Source organism: Megalops cyprinoides, chromosome 2, assembly GCF_013368585.1.
Source record: "Megalops cyprinoides isolate fMegCyp1 chromosome 2, fMegCyp1.pri, whole genome shotgun sequence".
Classification (NCBI taxonomy): domain Eukaryota; kingdom Metazoa; phylum Chordata; class Actinopteri; order Elopiformes; family Megalopidae; genus Megalops; species Megalops cyprinoides.
In genome coordinates, this window is record NC_050584.1 from 33,025,975 (window position 1) to 33,046,166 (window position 20,192).

Below are 20,192 nucleotides of genomic sequence, written 5' to 3' on the forward strand. Positions count from 1 at the left end.
CAGGAAGCAGTTTGGTGGGGTGGGGAAAGACTGGACTGTCATCAGAAAATTGAAGATTTGAACCTGGGAAGGCAGACATTACTGCTGTTGTATCTGTGAGCAAGCACCTAACCTGAATAGCTTTAAAAACATATCCAAGTGTATGGGTGTATAATGATTAAAATGTGAGCTGCTTCATCTAGTCAGTCACCCTGGAGAAGCGCCTGTGAAGCAAATTAATAATTTAATGTCTCTGTAGTTCTTTATCACAATCGACAATTGTACTAGATTAACGTCAAATGGAGACAATTCTCTGTATGACCCATTATACAATCTGAGTGTGCTATTTTGTGTGTTTTTATAAAGCTATGTGACGGAACTGAGGCTTAGTCTATTGGCCATTAGCCCTTCGTAAAAAGACCAAACATTATTTTTCCATCACTTAATGAGAAACACCTGTTTGTATTCAGTACTTGTACTCTAAATTTCTGGAAGTTTCCTGAGATAATAGCAGGCTTGGCACCAAGAGAAAATTCAGAGGGGTGCAGTTGCTGTCCCGGCGGTGGGGTGGGGGTGGGGGGGGGTCCATATCACACTTTGAGCCATATAGGCTACCATATGTGTTTTTTTCCCAGTTTAGTTATTTCTTCTCTATCAGTGCTCAGCTCTCAACATCATCATCATTCATGATTGATGACAGTAATGTAGTTGCATCCCACCACAGGATTTATGTCCTTTTTCAAGTAGCTGGAATGCCCCTTCCATGTCTTAGGGTTTTTTTCTCTTTTTATTACACGTGAGCTTTGTATCATACTTAATCACACTGTAAATTAAATAAGGGTATGAAGTGCACTCCACTTATACCAATCACATCCTTTTAGGATGATTTGATTCTCATAGGTAGTTGATTCATAACTGCAGAGCTTCAAATGAAAGGGAAAATGGACGTGCATTTTTCAAACAGTGTTAACAGAGAAACATCCTATCTTAACCTTCTCAGAATTGGAAGATGTATTTGAACTTCATTTTTATGAAGTGACACCTTAGTTCTTCACAGAACTGTTGAGAATATAGGCTGTGGAATGCACAATTTTTCTTTCATTGGAAAAGACGATTTTTAGGTAGTAACCAAAAGTAACCAAAAGCTTGCTGGTTCAGTTCCCTACTGGGGCACTGCTGGTTTACTCTTGGGCAAGGTACTTAACCCACAATTGCCTCAGTAAATATCCAGCTGTATAAATGGATAAAACTCTGTAAGTTGCTCTGGATAAGAGCTTCTGCTGAATGATGGTAGTGTAATGTAAGATTACTATATGACTATATACTATATGACAACTTTTTCATCTGTAGAAAGTTTCTTTCTTATTCCTGCAATTCCGACTGACATCCAGGCTCTTCGCTAAAATATAGTACATGTTAGGTGCTTAGGTAATTAACTCAAGATAAGAAATACACTTTATTCAAATTATAACTGCTTTTTTCATTAATTGTGCGCCCCTTTGCTTCATTGACTACTAATACATGTTGCAAATTAATTCTTGAGAACGGTTTGCTTGGTTCTTAGAAGCCGAGCCTGTTCTGTTTAGTGTTTAGTGTTCAGTGCTAATGTTTTTCATCACTATATGTGGCTGATTCTCATATCAGTATTAATTACATGTGGAGTGCACTGCAATGGGAAAAAAATGTGTTACGGAACTTGAACTAAAGCATTTATGCAGCTCTACCAAAAAATGCAAGCAACACAAAAAAATGGAGCATGTGCCTCCAGTGCTTTAAGATTGTAGGTTATTTTGTTATCTGGCCAATGCTATTGAATGTCATCCCACATCACCTCCTATTCCCTCTACATAGCCATTCCTGGACGTTTTGCCTGGCACTTTATGGTCCGCTATTTCCTCTAGTGTTTGTTCCCTTTCATGACTGAAAGTTACGGTGAGGCAATAGCTCTGGAGCAGACTGTCTGTGGCTACCTGCACATCAGGACTGATGCTGTACAGGATCCAGGTCTCAGTGGCTCTTTTCCTTACTAGTGCTGATCCATGTTCAGATGTGACTCTCGTAACCCTCATCCATGTCCTGTCTTTCAGCTATTATCAACCCTAAGCAGCCCAAAGAGAATAAGAGCTTCAACTTTGATTATTCCTACTGGTCACACACATCGGTGAGTACAGTAGCTCTAACATACCTCCCCTGGTCTTATATATTCTATATCTATATCCCCGATGGCATGCATTTCCCAATGCATGCCATCAGGGAGCTTAATGAATTTATTCCAGAAGTAAATGTTCTCTTCAGAGTGATATTTCCCATGCCTGTTCACCTTATTTGTCTCTCAGTCTACTTGGACAATACTGTACTAGACGGATCTCACAGAGCCATTGTCGTATAATCAGCTGCAGTAGATGTGGGACGGTGCAGCACTGGTAGGGGTGCATGGCTAATACAACCTGTTTTCTCTCTGCAGCCAGAAGACATCAACTATGCATCCCAGCAACAAGTATACAGAGACATTGGGGAGGAAATGCTGCTGCATGCCTTTGAAGGCTACAATGTCTGCATCTTTGCCTATGGACAGACTGGGGCTGGCAAGTCCTATACCATGATGGGCAAGCAGGAAAAGGACCAGCAAGGAATAATCCCTCAGGTATAGCATGCACAGTATCTGAAGGAATATGCAACACACTAAGACACAGAATACAGCACACCTAGGGTCTATAGAGTATAGCATACCCTAGGTTAACATAATATAGCATATTCATTCATTTAAGTGAGAATACAGCACACTCAGGGTCACAGACTAGCAACTGTGATGAAACATTCCACCACAAATAACACAACAGCTCATGGTGTACCTCTTTCTATGGCATAAGCACAGAATGTGCCTAGGATAGGACACTGTCAAGAGCTGCCCCCTGCTGGTTGAGTGAAAACTTGGCTCACACACATCCAACACATTTATGTTCACATAAATAGAATACATGCTCACCATGGCTTACTGGGTAAATAAACTTACATGTCTTTAATTTTACAGCCATTAATTATTTAAATAGATGCAACATTTGTGCATATTGTAATTTGCATGAACAGTGTAAGTTCTGTTGAAAATACCATGTTGTTCTCCTGCTAGCTGTGTGAAGACCTTTTCACCAAGATCAACGACAGCAATAACGACAACAGTATGTCCTACTCCGTGGAGGTGAGTGTAGCCCCACAGCAGCCCCTTGTTGCATAGAGGAATTGATGTCACGGCTGCTTCCTGCTTGGCTTAGGGAGTGCCTCTGACACATTCTCCTGCTTTTACCCAGGTGAGTTACATGGAGATCTATTGTGAACGTGTGCGGGACCTGCTGAACCCCAAGAACAAGGGGAATCTGCGCGTGAGAGAGCACCCCCTCATGGGACCCTATGTGGAGGACCTGTCCAAGCTAGCTGTCACCTCCTACAATGACATCCAGGACCTGATGGACTCTGGAAACAAGGCCAGGTAGGATGCCACTCTTCTGTCTGTCATGGAAGTAAATCCAGCATTTCAGGCCTATTCTCAACAAAACAATAAAAAAATGTTGGGGATGGGTGGTTGTGCTGAGTGATAAGGAGCAGGGCTCAGAACGCAAAGGTTGCTGGTTTGATTCCCAGCTGAGCCAATGCAGTTGTACCTTTGGGAAAGGTACTTATTTTGAATTACCATACAGTAATGTCCAGCTTAATGAATGGGTAACATGCAAACATTGTAAGCTGTGCAAATCACTGAATCGAAGAATCCACTAAACAAAAAATGTAATGATAATGATGGGTCCAGACTTCAGTGTTGGGAGTCCAGTGATCAAAATGGTTTGCAGTCAGTATTCTGATGGAGTGCAGGCCACAGTCATATACCATGGCTTGTGTTTAAAAGTGTGTAATTTAGACAGAATATGATTACAATGAGAAAAGCTCAATTTTGTATGATCTTACAGAAGTGCTTCACCAACTCATGGTGGCCTCACATCACAACAACACTCCTCACTTTGGAGCGAACAGCTGCTCTGCTAACAAACACAGTCTGTCCTATTAGCTCAGAACCTTTTGCACAATTATCTTATTGTGTAATGAATCAATGAGAAATCTGCTCACCCAGAATAATCTGTTTATTTTTACACTGTTATGTTGAACAGTGTACAGAATTAGACAGCACACAATTAATTCTTGATTTCCTAGACCATTAGGAAAATGAGGTTTAATGGGTTAGTCTCTCCACGGGCTGATGTTCCACCATAGCAGGGGGCTTCAATGAAATAATGAATCATCCACTGACGATAAATACATTATGTTCAAACAGATCATGTGTTTGACACTAATTTGAATATTATGAAGTAGAAACATTTGTGTCCCTCTTTCTGAACAGTTCTGATCTGACGGTAGACCATTTATTACACATAAAACATATTTCTGCCTCTGGGCATGCTGCATTAGGCCGTTTACATAAGAGCTCTTTGATGAGTTTGTACTTGTTGTCGTGTGTCTGCCCATTCTCTTCAGGACTGTGGCAGCCACCAACATGAACGAGACCAGCAGCCGCTCCCATGCCGTTTTCAACATTATCTTCACACAGAAACGTCACGATGCTGAGACTGACAACACCTCTGAAAAGGTAGGGACACTGTGACAATCACAATGGTCCCGGACTGCTCAGCCATCATACCTGGTGAAAGCGGAGATGAGAAAACATTACTTGTTGATGTGAAGTGCCTGAAAGACAGAGGTCCACAGCGGCTACCAAGGACACATTTAGGAATATGTTGACAGTGTCTGTTAATGTTTTCACATAATTCTGTAGTGTCATTGTGAGAATGTTGTGTGGTGGCTAGGATCACTGCCCTGGAGGTGAATGACTTTAGTGGTTTATCTGTTAATATTTTAGGTCAGCAAAATCAGCCTGGTGGATCTGGCTGGGAGCGAAAGGGCAGATTCAACAGGAGCCAAAGGCACAAGGCTGAAGGTGAGTGAAGCTCTCACCAGCCATTTGCTAGTGCTCCACAAAAACTCTTGAGGGCCATGGTGAGCCGGTTACCAAGGAGATGATGATGGAGCCAATAGTATCAAATGTGTTCCTCAGTGGTTTTCTTTGTCATAACATTTTTCCCCCATGGTGTTCCTTCAGGAAGGAGCAAACATCAACAAATCCCTGACTACACTGGGGAAAGTTATCTCTGCACTGGCTGAGGTGGTAAGGATCATTCTTCCTCTGCTCTTCCTCTTCCTCTTTGTTGGTTGCTATCACTATAGTGACAGAGGCTTACAAATAAATCAGTTCACAAAAATATTTTTGTTTGTTTTCAGGATTCTGGGCCAAACAAGGTAAACTTGCCTCCAAAAAAACAGAAAGAAAAAAAGCACCCTGTGTGACCTCTAGATTGCCAAACCTATATCTTTCCCATTATTTGTGATTGTATAGCACCAGAAGATTTCAGAAGATAGACTGTTCAAATGTAGGGGTATGTTTTGTGTACAGAACAAGAAAAAGAAGAAGGTGGAGAGCTTTATTCCATACAGAGACTCTGTGTTGACATGGCTACTGAGAGAGAATCTGGGTAGGAATCTCTTCCCTCTCCTTTTTCCAAATGCTGTTTTTTATTCATTTAGCAAATATTGCGTGTACTCTACAGTGTATTGATGAAGGAGACAACAAAGACAAGCTTTTCCTTTCAAGATAACAACTCTCTTCAGAAACTTGTTACAGTTACTTTACAGTAACTCATAATTAGTTTTAATTGCCTGATTATTTTCTCTGTCCACACTTTAAGGGGGAAACTCTCGCACAGCTATGGTTGCGGCTCTCAGCCCAGCTGACATAAACTACGATGAAACCCTCAGCACCCTCAGGTACGAAAAGCAGGGAGAAACACCAGCAGCTCTACTCTTCAACAGTGTCTCTGTTTAAGAGTAGAGCTGCTGTGTCTTTCATATAGAAAATGAACTTTGGCCTGAAGACCATAGTTGCTGAGAATACATCATAGAACAACAGATTATGCTGCTTTTTGGTCAGCCTTGATTTTACTGTGTGCGTTTGCATCACTCTTCAAATGCCCTTCAGACTTGCTGTTGCAGTACTGTGTGGCTCCTCTGGTGACTGCTGAATTGAGTAATTGGGTGTCTGTGAGATTCGGCTGAGTCAACAAGGATCCGCTTGCATTTTGTGGAACAGCTGCCATCCAGCTGTTCACCCCCATGTGGGGCTAGTCGGGCCACTACCCCTGGCCTCACACCATTGGCCGTCCCCCCCCTTGCAGGTATGCTGATCGGGCCAAGCAGATCCGCTGTAATGCCGTAATCAACGAGGACCCCAACAACCGGCTGGTGCGCGAGCTGAAAGAGGAGGTGTCCCGGCTGAAGGAACTCCTCTACGCCCAAGGCCTGGGGGACATTATTGAGAGTAAGGACCCACGCTGGTCACGTGCGTGGTGCCGTCTGTGGGGCCTATGACACAGCAGCAGGGTCTGGGACATACAGTACCGATACACACACATGCAAAGCCATTATACACACAGACACAGACACATATAGTGTTGAATATCACTCCAACCACTGTTCCCCTTGCACACTTGCCACCTCTCTTTTTATCTTCTCTTCAAGTCTTCTCTTCTCAACCCTTATTCTCTGTTTTAAAATATACAGTATTTGAACAGAATATAGATCATGTTCCTGTATTACCCCAATGAGTATTCAGTTAAAACTGAATCCACGGTTATTTTCTGAAAAATGATTTGAGCTTGAAAACATTTGAGAATTCTGCAGAAAAATCAATATTTGAAGGGAAAATTAAATACAAAGTGAATACCAAATAAATCGCTCCTATAATGCTGACTGATAAATGCCTTGTACGGCCATCCAAGCACTTTCCTTGGGTTTGCTTTATCCAAAGGACACTGATCTAAGTGCCAGTGTTGTGTTTCACTGGGTGCTGTCCTGATTAGAAGCAGTTATGTGAGTGAACTGAGTTCAAACGGACGTTTGTGTAAATGTATCTCACAGTGCTCTCCTCTCTGTCTCTCTCTCTCAGCATATCGGGGTCCTGGCACCGAGATTGCTGGTTTGAAATGTGTGTTGCTTGGCGCCTCCCTTGCTTTGCAGCTTATGGGGATTTAGCAGGACTCTCTGCAGCACCAGAGTCCAAATAGTCTAGAGTGCTCCGATTAAGCTTAATGCAGGGTCCAGACAGGTGAACAGATTCGCGGATTCATTCCTGCATTTAACTGCAGATGTAGAATTGTTTGGTTAAATCTGCCCTTATGCAAAGTTATGGTGGTCAGGATTTACCTCTTCTAAACTTCTCCACTGGAGAGGTATGGAGCAGTAAACCTGGTAATGCTTTGTACGCAGGAACTTGACTAGCTATGGTCATGGAATGATGGGAAGAGGTGGCGGCGGTATAAGGAGAGTGGCTATGATGTTGGTCTGGTCTTTGGCCTGGCCCTCTCTGGTGCTGCAGGGCTACTCTTGCAGCCTGTGGATTACCATGCTTTAGCTGCAGCTTTGGCCTTCAGGAAGCACAGTGTATCTAATGGGCCTCACTCAGCCACCCATCTCCCAGAGACCGCTCAGAGCAAAGCAGTGTAAAGATAAACCAGGCAGAGCTGCCCTGTATATATTTAATCTTATATTACAAAATATAGGTGTATAGATCAATTTAAATTACTTTAATATGCATTGTTTTCCCTCCATTTTGGGAGGCTGAGTGACCCTTGCTGGCCTGCAGGCGTCTGCTTCTGACTCTCATGCTTAGTGCACACCCGGCTTCCCCTTGGCAGGAGTACTCGCCAATTTGGGCTGGCGTTCTCCTGCTACATGCTTATCTTCCCTTGGCTCCACTTGTCCTCTGCACAGGAGCATAAACACAGTGGCCTGAGTGGGGACTCCTCTCCAGAAAAGGTCCTGGTCAAAGGTTCTATACCGAGCCTGATAACGGTTAGGAGTGGAAGCGATCACTTCAATTAACTGAGCTGCTTTCAAAAAAAACAGCATCCCCAGGCACATGCAGTCAGAAAGTCACCGTTATAGTTTAAATGCTGAAAGGTGAGAGAGAGCATGGGGAAGAGAAAAGCACATTTGTGTCCCAAGTCCCTGAAGTGGCCCATTTAGGCACATGATATCAGTGTTGGACACATCTGCTCCTTAATTAGAAGCTTTGTTGGAAAGAAAGAGCTGCTTCTACGTGTGACCATCATGTAAAATTGTAAGTAGCAGGAGACAAGAAGCTGAAAAGCTTATTGCTGCAGGACAGAGGTACAGTCCACTGCAAGTCATACTGCATGCAGAAAATGCATCGGGAGTTGCAGTTGTCCTGTGTCAGTTGAGCATCGCACCCTGAAAATCTCCTCAGCTGACTGTTTCCATAGCAGTGTCTCCCATGCTAAAAACCACTGTGCTGCAGAAGGCCACTGAAAGCTGTTTGTTTTATGAGCTGCTGGAAGTTGGTTGCTTTAAATTGTTTTAAATGTTGAACAGTGTATGGATATGACATAGCAAGCAAAACTCCTCTTAGCATCAGAGGAATGCAGAATACATTATTATTGTTATGACTTGATGAAAGCATTTCAACAGGAAGAATGCAACAAGGAATTAGGTTAGCACTTGTTAACTGTCTGGTTATTGCACTTTCACTATACACTTTTTTGCTGAAGAGGACAATTTGATTTTTTTCTGCAGTGGATTCCGTTGTGTTTTGTCCTGTAACAGTAGCCCGTAGAACAGAACTGAATCTCACTATAATAGTATCTCTACAGTAAAGACTTAGGGGTAACTGTGACAGGGTCACATTCAATGTGTTTCTGACACAGCTGTTCTTTAGAAAGATGTAGGAAATAATTTTTCTCAAAGTCTTTAACAATAGTGTCAGATTGATTTTGAAGGGTTGAATGTTTGGATTGTTGTGTTACACAATGATATACTGTCAAAAGCATGTGTACATGTCAGCATGTCATCTTTACATAGCCATATGTGAATGGAAATCTCTATTTGTAGGTATCCTATTCCTGTAGCCATATGCATACGATCAATGTGAGCATATTAGTTTGATGTAGTCTGCAGAGTGTCGATTTCATTCTGAGTTAAGGAATATACTGAAGAGGACCAGAAGCAGTGTGGGAAATACTTAGTCATTCTTTCTCAGGATCTACAGGCTTTTTGTGGTGTGGGGAGGAAAAAGGAGATAAAGAAAATTGAGCATGGCTGATACTAAAATGAATTTCATGTCCTCATGACTCAATGCCTAAGATAAGCTTAGTGAATTCTTTTACTATTGTTCAGAATTTCTCATAGTTTTACAAATAGCAATAGACTGAAGCTGTTGTTTTTAACATTTTTCTTAAAATTCCAAAGAAATCCTCCAGTTTTCTAACTTTAACACTGCTGTCACCCTCACTGTCGTTGTGGTTTTGAACGGTGCTGAGGCACCCCCGCAGGGGATTTCAGCTTTTCTTTTCTTTTTCTCTAGTGCCAGTATTTGCATTTCAATTTCAGCTTCGTTTCTTGGATTCGTTTCGAGCCACCTGTCTTTTTTTCTTCCTCTTTTCTACTTTTCCTCCTTTTCTTTTCCTTCTCTCTCTGCTTCTCTCCGTCTCTCACCTCCCGTCCCTCCCCTGGCTTTCCCACCTCCTGCCCTCCCCACCCCCGCTCCTCTGACAGACTTATCCGATTACAAGAACAATAACAATAATCTCCAAGCTGTCAGTCAAAGGGGTGATCTCTCCACAGTGACCAATGCCATGACGGGTATGAGCCCCTCCCCCTCTCTCTCCGCCCTGTCCAGCCGGGCCGGATCCATTAACAGTCTTCACGACCGCATCATGTTCAGCCCTGGCAGTGAGGAAGCCATTGAACGGCTCAAGGTGAGCTCAGTTCCTCAGAAGTGTGACCCATGACAATCACAGCAAACATTCTCAGGCTCTTAAGTGATCATAAGTCCAATTAAGATCCACACACTGGGTAGTACAGCCAGCAAGCTACCTATTAAGATATATTATGAATTAGGAATGATTGCATTATCACCACAAATAATATAATAGTATAATAGAATATGAAATTTAATATACAGTAACATTGTAATGAATGAAAGAATGGCTTAATTAATAACATTTCTTTATTTTTTAACATTTTTATCTTTTTTATTAGGACTAGTATTAGTGGTTGTATTAGAATTATTATGTTGTTGCTAAAGAGAGTCTTTCTGATTAATTTTAATGATAGCAACTGGAAATGTATCAAGAATAGTCTGTTATGTGCTATTTAATTTAATTCTGTGTGATTCTTAACTTAAGGAAACAGAAAAAATTATTGCTGAGCTCAATGAAACTTGGGAAGAGAAACTGCGACGCACAGAGGCAATTCGAATGGAAAGGTGAGTAAGCATCCAAGTCCTGTGCCTTGAGTCAGATATCTCTTGCTGTGCCTTGAGTCATGCATCTGTTAGGGTAGTCATTGTTATTACTAGAGCACTTTAGATGTTGTTGGGCTAAGGTATGGAGTCACTTTGTAATGCTAACTGTGGCACACTGATTTCGCCAGAGAGGCCCTGTTGGCTGAGATGGGTGTGGCTATGCGGGAGGATGGAGGCACCGTGGGAGTCTTTTCACCAAAGAAGGTAATACACCCCGTGCGTCCTCTGCTTCCCATTGCACACTTATCACTTATTAAAGGCCAAAATATCCAAGTAGAATATTGTCCTCTCATGTATTACAAGCAATGTACTGTAATATGTATATGTGCTCATGTTACGTATCTGGCTTGCAGTTGGTATGTTGAACGCTCACTATATGCAGTGGGGTTAATATGACCTTCCTGTTGATTTTTTAAGCCTGCACAGAGAAAGCCACAACCTGTGTTCATTGACACAGTTGGGCTTTTTTCCCCCAATGAGGTTTGTTCCAGTGGAGGGCATCTCTGCGCTCTCTTTGTGTGCCACTTGAATTGTCGTGAATTTCCAGCCTAATCCTGTCCTCTTTTGTTTTTCATTATGAAAAGGTCCACACGAGTGGATATGGGCCAAATCACACTGAAACATAATTAGCTACATCCAATTGCCAGTTATGCTGGAGTGAAAATACAGTAATGGAATGTGATAAAGCTCAAGAGAGGTAATGTAGAACATAATGCGCATTATCAAATGAAGGGAACAGGGATAGGGACCAACGAACACAAACATTGTGTGAATTGTAAGCAAACAGCCTCGTCTCAGAGCAATATCCTGTCCAAACATGGAAAAACAAATGCGTGCAGCACGCATGGCAACATCTGAGAGGAACATGATATGCCTGTGTGTTTGCCAGCAGATCTGTTTGTGTTTCATGTGTATAAATGACATTCAGACAGAGTCAGAGCTTTTCCAGAGGCCTACTTCTGTCACTTCCTCCTCTTGTGTTTGTAGCCTGCTCTAAATGTCTGTATGGTATGGGTTTTGGTAAAATGTGGAGTAAAAGCTTGATAGAAAATCAATAAATGATGCTGGTTTTCATTCCGGCTGAACCCCTTATTAGGTTTGATTGAGCTGTTAATTGAATACTAATCTTGGTTTGATATCATATGGTAAGTATATGTTTTTAGTTCTTTGTGAAAGAAATTTGATTGGTGTGTAGGTGAAAGATATTTTTACTTGCTTTCAAAATACTTATAACAGTTTTTATCCAATTAACTTGTTTAAGTTTAACAAGTTGTTCAGTTATCTATTTTAGGTCCTCAAACAATGAACTGATGTACTATTGTTTAAAAACAAAAAGGTTTGATGAACAGGTTTTAACTGCTTCTTTCTGTTAGCACATCAGACCTCAATCAGTATTGAATTAACTCAAACATTGATATTGAATAATATAATAATAATAACAATAATAATAACCATAATAATTAATGCAAAGCAGCTGGAAGAAAAGCAGTATTGTGATCCCAGAAATAAGGCTAGGAAACAGTGTTCCCAGTAATATATAAATTTTTGAATACCATTATATAATATATAACATTTTCACATATAGCATGTATGTCTTTTGGTTTGTTTGTGTATTTTTGGTCTTGCAAAACATACTAGGTATCTAGTGACATAAAGAATAACACAAAATCTCTGTACTGTTTCAGACCCCTCATCTGGTGAACCTCAATGAGGACCCACTGATGTCAGAATGTCTGCTTTATTACATCAAAGATGGGATCACTAGGTAAGAGTCACTTTTTATGCACTGTAGTGAGTATAATTATGAAGAGTTATGGTAACAAAGTTTATCATTCATAGCAGGGCTGCCATTTTAGTTGGGGGAGCATTTGTAAATATTACAAGTAGCACAGAAAAAATTGGCAGAAACTCACAAGAGTATGCAACACTGAATGCAATAACTCACAAGTATAAAGGTATCCACACCGCAGTTTTGTTTGTCGATTCAAGTGAAACATGGCCACTTGAAAGGATCATCTTCAGCCAATTGATAAAAGGATCCATTTGCAGACTATAAATAGTTTTGTAAGGAAAGACTCTATGTGAACATTAAGATATAGCTCTCTTGTCCAAAAGAATCACATGTTATGAGCTGAGATTTCTTCAGGTGTATCACAGATTTTTAGGGGGCTTTCACATCTTCTTGCTTTGACAGATTTGAATATAAGTATAATTCAAACAGATTGAAGCTATGGGACAAACCACTGATGGTAAATGCACCAAGATGTGAATTAAAACAACTGAATAGGAACACGCTTAAAGCCGCAGTCTTGGACCTTGTGGCACTTAAATTGGCGTTTGCAATTTTGTTCCAATAAAAGTTTGTTCTGTATGAAAGCAAACAGGTTCAACTGGAAATGAATCAGTTAAAAAGGGCACCAAAATGTGAATGTGATGCTTTAGCTCTCTCCTGTTCTCTAGATGTCACTTATGAATTTTTTTCCAATAGGACAGCATCTTTTACAGATCAGTGCAAGACCCGTTCAGTATGTTGTTTCTATTTCAGTTAAATGGAAAATGCACTAGATAACACACAGCACACAGAGTTCAGGGTGTCTGTATTCTCTATCATATGTATATATTCTCCAGAGAACTTGCATTACAAGTCAATGATAAGTGATTCAAGCACAACTGAGGAGTCACCCCTGCAGAGGGGTTTTCATCTCGCTTGAGTGTAACTGAGTATAACTTTTTTGTATGCTTTGGTTAGGGTGGGGCGTGAGGATGCCAGCAGCCGCCAGGACATTGTTCTCAGTGGACATTTCATCAAAGATGAGCACTGCACATTCACTAGCACCACTGGCCCACTTGGAGAAGGTGAGCCACCCTGAAGATCAGAAGTTGCTTGTTGCAATCTGCTGTCTCACAGTTGATTGGTTAAGGTGCATTCCCTCATGGTGCTGTCCCCGCATACGCAGTAGCAGTCATCCTGGAACCCTGTGAGGGGGCGGAGACCTATGTCAACGGGAAGAGAGTGACAGAGCCCACCGTCCTCCGATCAGGTGGGTCCAGCCTCTTAGCCAGCCTCTCCTTGTGCTACCCTGATGGAAACAGTCAATAGCACAATTTCGCTCTCGCAAATGCGTAATGCAAAATGCACACGGCGAAATGTGAGTGGATACAGGTTGTGTCCAACGGCCTTCATGTCTGGCTTGCACCCCTCCAGGAAACCGCATCATCATGGGAAAGAGCCATGTGTTCCGCTTCAACCATCCAGAGCAAGCGCGACAGGAAAGGGAGCGCACACCCTGCGCTGAGACCCCAGCCGAACCGGTGGACTGGGCGTTCGCCCAGAGGGAACTGCTGGAGAAGCAGGGAATCGATATGAAGCAGGAGATGGAGCAGAGGTAGGAAAAGCCACATAATTGGGAAGGTAGGAGAGGAGGGTAAAGGGAGAAGTATAATCAGGAAAAGGGAAGGAATGGGACCAAACAAAGTGAAGAAATAAGGTTCGATTGTGAAATTACCAAGAATGCGTAAGTGGAAATAAAGACAACCAGAGAGTCTTGTTGTGTTAAACCGTATAAATTTAGATGTTATGTGATGGCAGTGTGGTGGCATGGATTCTCCATAAATAATCTGTGGGCAAACCACCTGTCATTGTCTCTGCAGGCTCCAGGAGCTAGAGGACCAGTACCGCAGAGAGAGAGAGGAAGCCAATAACCTTCTTGAGCAACAGAGGCTGGTGAGCTTCACTGACTCTTTTTCACTCATGAGGTTTCATGAGCACAGATTCAATAAAATTTTGAAAGGCAAAACTCACAGAGATTTGTGAATGTCCCTTGGGAATGACTAAGTGGATTTACTCCCCAGGATTATGAGAGCAAGCTGGAGGCCCTTCAGAAACAGGTAGATCGTTATTACCCGGAAGTCCCAGAGGAAGAAGAAGAACCGGAAGAGGAAGGTGAGGGTTTCATACCTGTTATATTTAAATTTTAATCAATTAGTCCAACGCTGGTTAAGACATGAGTACATGGTACTATAGAAAGAACAGGTACATGTATAACTTTGACTGCTTCAATGTAACATGTCTAACATGGAGTATGATAGTGGGACTTAAATAAAACTCCTGAGTTTTTGCTTCAGTGCTCTTTGTGAAAAAATCTCTCTCTAGCGAGAAACCTGGAAAGGTTAGTGGGTGACGGTTGTCTCAAGTCCAAACAGTAATGCCCTTGCCCTGGTTCTTAGGTTTTTAGTGGGCTAAATGTGGCTGGGAAGCTTTTCATTACTGACTGATGATGTGCCTTTCACAGTGCAATGGACAGAACGGGAGATGGAGCTGGCGCTGTGGGCTTTCCGCAAGTGGAGGTGCTACCAGTTCACCTCCCTGAGAGACTTGCTGTGGGGGAATGCCATTTTCCTGAAGGAGGCCAATGCCATCAGTGTGGAGCTGAAGAAGAAGGTAACCTGAGGTGCACATTAGGAATCCCGGCCTGTGGTCATCCAGTCACGGGCTGTGTAGGGGTGGTGGCTCCCACAATGATATCAAATGGCTATGTTTGTATTTTGTTGTACGTGTACGTGCCCCACAGGTTCAGTTCCAGTTTGTACTGCTGACAGACACGCTGTACTCGCCGCTGCCCCCCGACCTTTTGCCACCTGATGCGGCCAAAGACAGAGAGAAACGTCCCTTCCCTCGCACCATTGTGGCTGTGGAGGTGCAGGACCAGAAGAATGGGGCTACTCATTACTGGACCCTGGAGAAACTCAAGTACTGTGCCATTTCCAGAACATTCTAAACCTGCAACCAAGTTTACTGCATGTAGACAAAGTACACCCAGCAGGCTCCGTGTCATAGGCAATTCGGTACTGTAGAGCAATTTTAAAAATCATGAAAAATTAAACTATTTCTTAATGAGCTTTCTTTTTAATAAAATTATGTTGTTGGAAAATGCCATTTCATCTCAGTCAGCAGTTACTTTTAAAGTGTTTTTTTTTATCAGACTGGTGTAAGAATCTGATGTTTCCCCCGATTATCTCCCAACAGACAGTTGTCTATACTTTCAATATCTGTGAAGAGTGCCGGACAGTTAATTTGTTAGCTTGCTCACTGCTGAGATTGCCACTTGCAGGCAGAGGCTTGACCTGATGCGGGAGATGTATGACCGTGCGGCGGAAGTGCCCAGCAGTGCTATTGAGGACTGTGACAATGTGCTGACGGGCGGGGACCCATTCTATGACCGGTTCCCCTGGTTCCGCTTGGTGGGCAGGTGAGTGGCAGTACTGTCTTGGTAAATCCAAGCACAGCTGCAGAAGCTACCAACCCTTGACTTGAACCACAGAGACAGCTCACCTGTCACATTTCTGCCATAGTTCACCCAGCGCACACAGCCGCTGGAAAGCTCTGTCATGGCACTTTTTCATAAATGTCATGAATGTCTTCATAAATGTTCTTTATTGCAACATGAATCACCCTAAAATCTGCTGAGAAACATTGCACGTCTGTTTTGTGTGCGTGAGTGTGTGTTCGCCAGAATAATTTGCATTTTGCTTGAAATGAACTGGGTGGAAAAGTCTACCATTTTAATTGTTGGTGTGTGCCTCCATGCACACATACCTCTGTGTTTGTCTTGTACCGACACAGTTCCCTGCAACATCACCTACATTTTTAACAAATGCATGACTGGGCATATGACCGATCTTACCCACTCTCCGAACTACTCCAACGCCCCTCTCACACAATACTGGGCTCATTAACGACCAGCACAATGCAAAGGAGGAGGAGGAGGAGGAGGAGGATTTGGAGAAGGATGTAGAACACTGGGATGATGAGATGTTTTTAGGCAAACCATGCTCGTAGCTGGAGGGAGAGCATTGCCCAGACTCAAATGAAGACCAGGATCCCTTTCATTACTGCTCGCCTCTATTCAGGGTAGTGAGAGGGTTGGTGAGGTTTCAGGAGCATGCTGAGAGAGGAAACTGGCTCTTTCACACCGAGACACAGCGGCCCTCCATGGCCGCTCTGCTCAGTTTAACAAATGGGAACATTACCATTCAGCCCCAGTCCTGGGTACATTCAGTAGCTTCCAGGGGAAAACAGGCACTGGGAAAAGGCATGGAAACCAGAACATTAACAATGCTGGCAAGCTCTGGCATCTCTGTGGGAGTAAATTAGTCCACTGGGACCAACTAGCTGCTGACACAGTTACTTTCAGAGCTGGCCAAATTACAGTAGATTTTCATAAGTCCATGTTTTTATAGTTTTTGAAGAGATGTATTATGTGGTGATCAGACTTGTTTTCCACAGGAGAAGTGGTGACATCATACTGGCAATTTGATGTAAGACAAAGATTGGAAGTGCAGTCAAAGTGCTGTAGTTCTGCTGCTTTCCATCTGAGCCCCGCGGAAGACCTTTCAGCTGTGCTCTGTGCCACACATAGATAGTGCACTCGCACTGACGTGCAAATATTCTGGCTTCTGCTTCCTGTCTTTGCTTTGGGATCCTGAGTGTTTCCATAATAGATGTGAAATACTCAAAGGGTAGCACTACATATGAAAATTCGTCTTGTCACATTGGAACGAAATCCAAAGCCTCTTAACTGCATGGTAGAATGTGTCAATGCAGTGGGTGTCTCGGGTCTCTATTGTTTTCTTTTAGGGTGTATTGGGACTAATTTGTACAGAGCCACCATTTTGAGAGAGTTAAATATCATGGATGATTCAGTGTAATTCAGGTTTATGGTACATAAGCAAATAAAAAAAACCATATAGTGAAAAAAGATGAATGAGGAGTCTGGGTGAAAAAGTATTACTCAGTACGTAAAAAAAGTGTTGGATAAATGGTACAGTGTATTGCAATAAATAAACAGCAGCTGCCACATAGAGAAAGTAAGTATTTTGCTATATTTGCTCATATTTTGACAGCATGCATGTTAATTACACTGAAACATTGTTGATGATGCATGATATGACAAATGCTGTTGACAGATGGGGAGTGATAGTCAGAGCACTTTTAATCTGATGAATGGGTGCAGCACCTTGGCTCTTTGTAATTTTGATTTATTGTGTACCCATGCTCATTTGTCTCACTAAGCTCTTAAAAGCAGAACTCCCACATCCTATCTCCCTATCCACCCATTTTGAAGTTTGGAATGACAAAAAAAAGAAAATGAAGCAATGTTAAGGGCCAGTTTTGACCATTGCTGGAACAGACATAGCTTTTAATTGGTTGATTTGTGGCTTGGTGTTGTGTCATCCAGTGAACTGAAGCTGTGTGCCAGTGAGGTTCCTGACCTTTTTGTACTATTTTGCTCTTTTCATGTCTCCCAATCCTCTCTGTACTCCCTTCACTGCAGGGCCTTTGTCTATCTCAGTAATCTGCTGTACCCTGTGCCGCTGGTGCACCGTGTTGCCATTGTAAGTGAAAAGGGAGAGGTCAAGGGCTTCCTGAGGGTTGCTGTGCAAGCCATTTCAGGTAAGGGCCTTTGCTCTGGGCCCCTCAAAACATGCTCTGGGCTATGGTATGGACTAGTAATCATGTAACTCTATTGATGATTAAAGGGTTGAAAGTTTGAGCCCCCGTGGGACTAAATTGAAGAGTGACTGCTAAGAAAATATTAGGTTCAAATTCCTGAACAGAATTATAAAACATACTGAAGAACAGGATGTGTGCCACTTCTTGGTGAAGTGAAATGAAGGTTCCTTGTGTTACCCTCCAGCTGATGAGGAGGCCCCAGACTATGGCTCTGGTGTTCGGCAATCAGGGACTGCCAAAATTTCTTTTGAGGACCAGCAGTTTGAGAAGGTAAGGTGTTCACCCAAAATGATGATGCCGTGAATCACTGAGGGACATGCTGAATACTTGACATTTTGAAGCCGTTTGACCTTTACTTCATTTAATACTTACCCATCATTGGCTAGTTCCAGACAGAGTCCTGCCCTGGAGGCATGTCCCGTTCTGGGACATCCCAGGAGGAGCTGCGCATTGTGGAAGGAGAGGGGCAAAACTCTGAGATGAGTCTTTCTGCAGATGAGGTCAACAACAACACATGTACAGGTAATGGACTATGAATACAGGTGAGTTGGGAAGAACAAAAAGGGAAAGTGCATGTGTTTAAACCCTACTGTCCCCTCATAGCTAGTCCAGAGGACCTGGACAGCCCACTGAAGGCCAATCAGGAGGGGTCCTTGGATGGGTCCCTGGAGCACCTGAGGATCGGCAGTGTCTTCACCTTCAGGGTGACAGTCTTACAGGCCTCCAGCATATCTGCAGAGTATGCCGACATCTTCTGCCAGTTCAAGTGAGTAGCTCTCTATCAGTTTCACATTTATTTAATTTTTATTACTTATATTTCAAAATTAGCACAGAATCATTTGACCAAAAAATAAATACTTTAAGAGGTGTGCTATCCTTGTGGCCTTGTGGCAGAAACGTGGGGGATTATTTTTCATGCTGCTGGCCCTGATGATAATAACATTGAAAAGAAATGGAGAGAAAATTAATTTAGAGATGTGGTTCTTGGGATGAAACACCTTCAGATACAGCATTTCATCTTCAGAGGGATCCCATGAGTGGAAAGGCAGTAGTACAGAAAACAATGAAACAGCCACCAAACTATCAAACAAAATGAGAGCAAGCACAATATATTACAGTTACAATAATTAAAATACAGATTAAACATTGGATCGTAAGCACACTTTGCCTCTAAAAAATAGCCTAAACTTCAAACAAGGCACAATTCTGGGCTGGTAGGGGAAACCTTAAAACTAAAAGCATTTCTTCTATATTCATTGTGAGTCATTGGGACTTTTAAGATGCTGCTTTTCAACATTAATGAATCTATGGGTCTATGAGGTGAATTTATAAATTTAAAAAAAATCTAATGGTTTAATGCACTCGTTATCTATACCAGCTAGCTTGTACCTTGTCTGACCAACTATTGAAACCTGGTCATACAGCGCTCCTAACATTGTTGACTCCTTCTGGTTTTTTGCTTGTGTTGTACTCTGCCTCACTTGTAGGTCGCTTTGGATAAAAGCATCTGTCAAAATGCATAAATGTAAATGTAATACATTTGTCAGTATCCAGCACACAGATTGAAATTAACAAAAGAAAAGACAGAGTAAGGCAAATATGCTGGAGATGAGAACACCGTTTCATCTCTTCATTGTCTGGTTATGTTACCGAGCCGTATCTCTGACTGTCACCAGCTTCATCCACCGGCATGATGAGGCTTTCTCCACTGAGCCACTGAAGAACACTGGACGTGGACCTCCCCTGGGGTTCTACCATGTGCAGAATGTAAGCTCTGTCTGCAGGACAGGTAGTGACATTTAACAATTTAAAAGCTAACACAGAATTCAAGTGCTAATTGATTTTTTGTGGTTTTCCAGATTGCAGTTGAGGTGACAAAATCCTTTGTGGAGTACATTAAAACCCAGCCCATTGTTTTTGAGGTGTTTGGGCACTACCAAAAACAACCCTTCCCACCACTCTGCAAAGACCTTATCAGGTAGTTACTGTAATTGATTTAATTTTATCCATAAGCTACAAAATTTTCTTTAAATGTTACTCTAAGAAGATGATTTTTGTTAGTTGAAGAAACACACCTGTATTCACTCATATTTTCCAGTCCACTGCGCCCCTGTAGAAGGCAGTTCCCTCGAGTTATGCCCCTTTCCAAACCAGGTAAGAAGTGAAATGAGGACTTTCATCTTTGTGTTTGCTTTACTTGGCTAATTAAAAACCCATCCGAATTTATCTGCTGGCTGAAAGTACTGCCCAGGTTATTGGAGAAAGTGCAAATGTGTGTGTGATTAG

General features: G+C 42.3%; 1 protein-coding gene across 16 annotated transcripts in view; it reads left to right on the forward strand.

Annotated features, from left to right (window-relative positions):
• Window positions 1-20,192, forward strand: part of kif1aa (kinesin family member 1Aa) — a 54,403-nt gene that overhangs the window by 16,077 nt on the left and 18,134 nt on the right. For 4 of the 16 annotated variants that reach the window (XM_036520969.1, XM_036520972.1, XM_036520973.1 and 1 more), the window contains exons 3-33: window positions 2,067-2,140; window positions 2,444-2,623; window positions 3,107-3,175; window positions 3,285-3,463; window positions 4,498-4,609; window positions 4,880-4,957; window positions 5,120-5,185; window positions 5,299-5,316; window positions 5,471-5,549; window positions 5,763-5,841; window positions 6,249-6,391; window positions 7,019-7,057; window positions 9,643-9,845; window positions 10,275-10,354; window positions 10,522-10,597; window positions 12,079-12,158; window positions 13,143-13,249; window positions 13,351-13,434; window positions 13,599-13,779; window positions 14,045-14,117; window positions 14,246-14,336; window positions 14,686-14,834; window positions 14,965-15,143; window positions 15,505-15,642; window positions 17,728-17,846; window positions 18,070-18,176; window positions 18,293-18,428; window positions 18,510-18,672; window positions 19,583-19,673; window positions 19,766-19,884; window positions 20,005-20,060. In XM_036520969.1, coding sequence (XP_036376862.1) covers window positions 2,067-2,140; window positions 2,444-2,623; window positions 3,107-3,175; window positions 3,285-3,463; window positions 4,498-4,609; window positions 4,880-4,957; window positions 5,120-5,185; window positions 5,299-5,316; window positions 5,471-5,549; window positions 5,763-5,841; window positions 6,249-6,391; window positions 7,019-7,057; window positions 9,643-9,845; window positions 10,275-10,354; window positions 10,522-10,597; window positions 12,079-12,158; window positions 13,143-13,249; window positions 13,351-13,434; window positions 13,599-13,779; window positions 14,045-14,117; window positions 14,246-14,336; window positions 14,686-14,834; window positions 14,965-15,143; window positions 15,505-15,642; window positions 17,728-17,846; window positions 18,070-18,176; window positions 18,293-18,428; window positions 18,510-18,672; window positions 19,583-19,673; window positions 19,766-19,884; window positions 20,005-20,060 — 3,348 coding nt within the window. The remainder of the gene's footprint in view (window positions 1-2,066; window positions 2,141-2,443; window positions 2,624-3,106; window positions 3,176-3,284; window positions 3,464-4,497; window positions 4,610-4,879; window positions 4,958-5,119; window positions 5,186-5,298; window positions 5,317-5,470; window positions 5,550-5,762; window positions 5,842-6,248; window positions 6,392-7,018; window positions 7,058-9,642; window positions 9,846-10,274; window positions 10,355-10,521; window positions 10,598-12,078; window positions 12,159-13,142; window positions 13,250-13,350; window positions 13,435-13,598; window positions 13,780-14,044; window positions 14,118-14,245; window positions 14,337-14,685; window positions 14,835-14,964; window positions 15,144-15,504; window positions 15,643-17,727; window positions 17,847-18,069; window positions 18,177-18,292; window positions 18,429-18,509; window positions 18,673-19,582; window positions 19,674-19,765; window positions 19,885-20,004; window positions 20,061-20,192) is intronic. The other 12 variants (XM_036520971.1, XM_036520974.1, XM_036520975.1 and 9 more) reach the window with 5 other exon arrangements.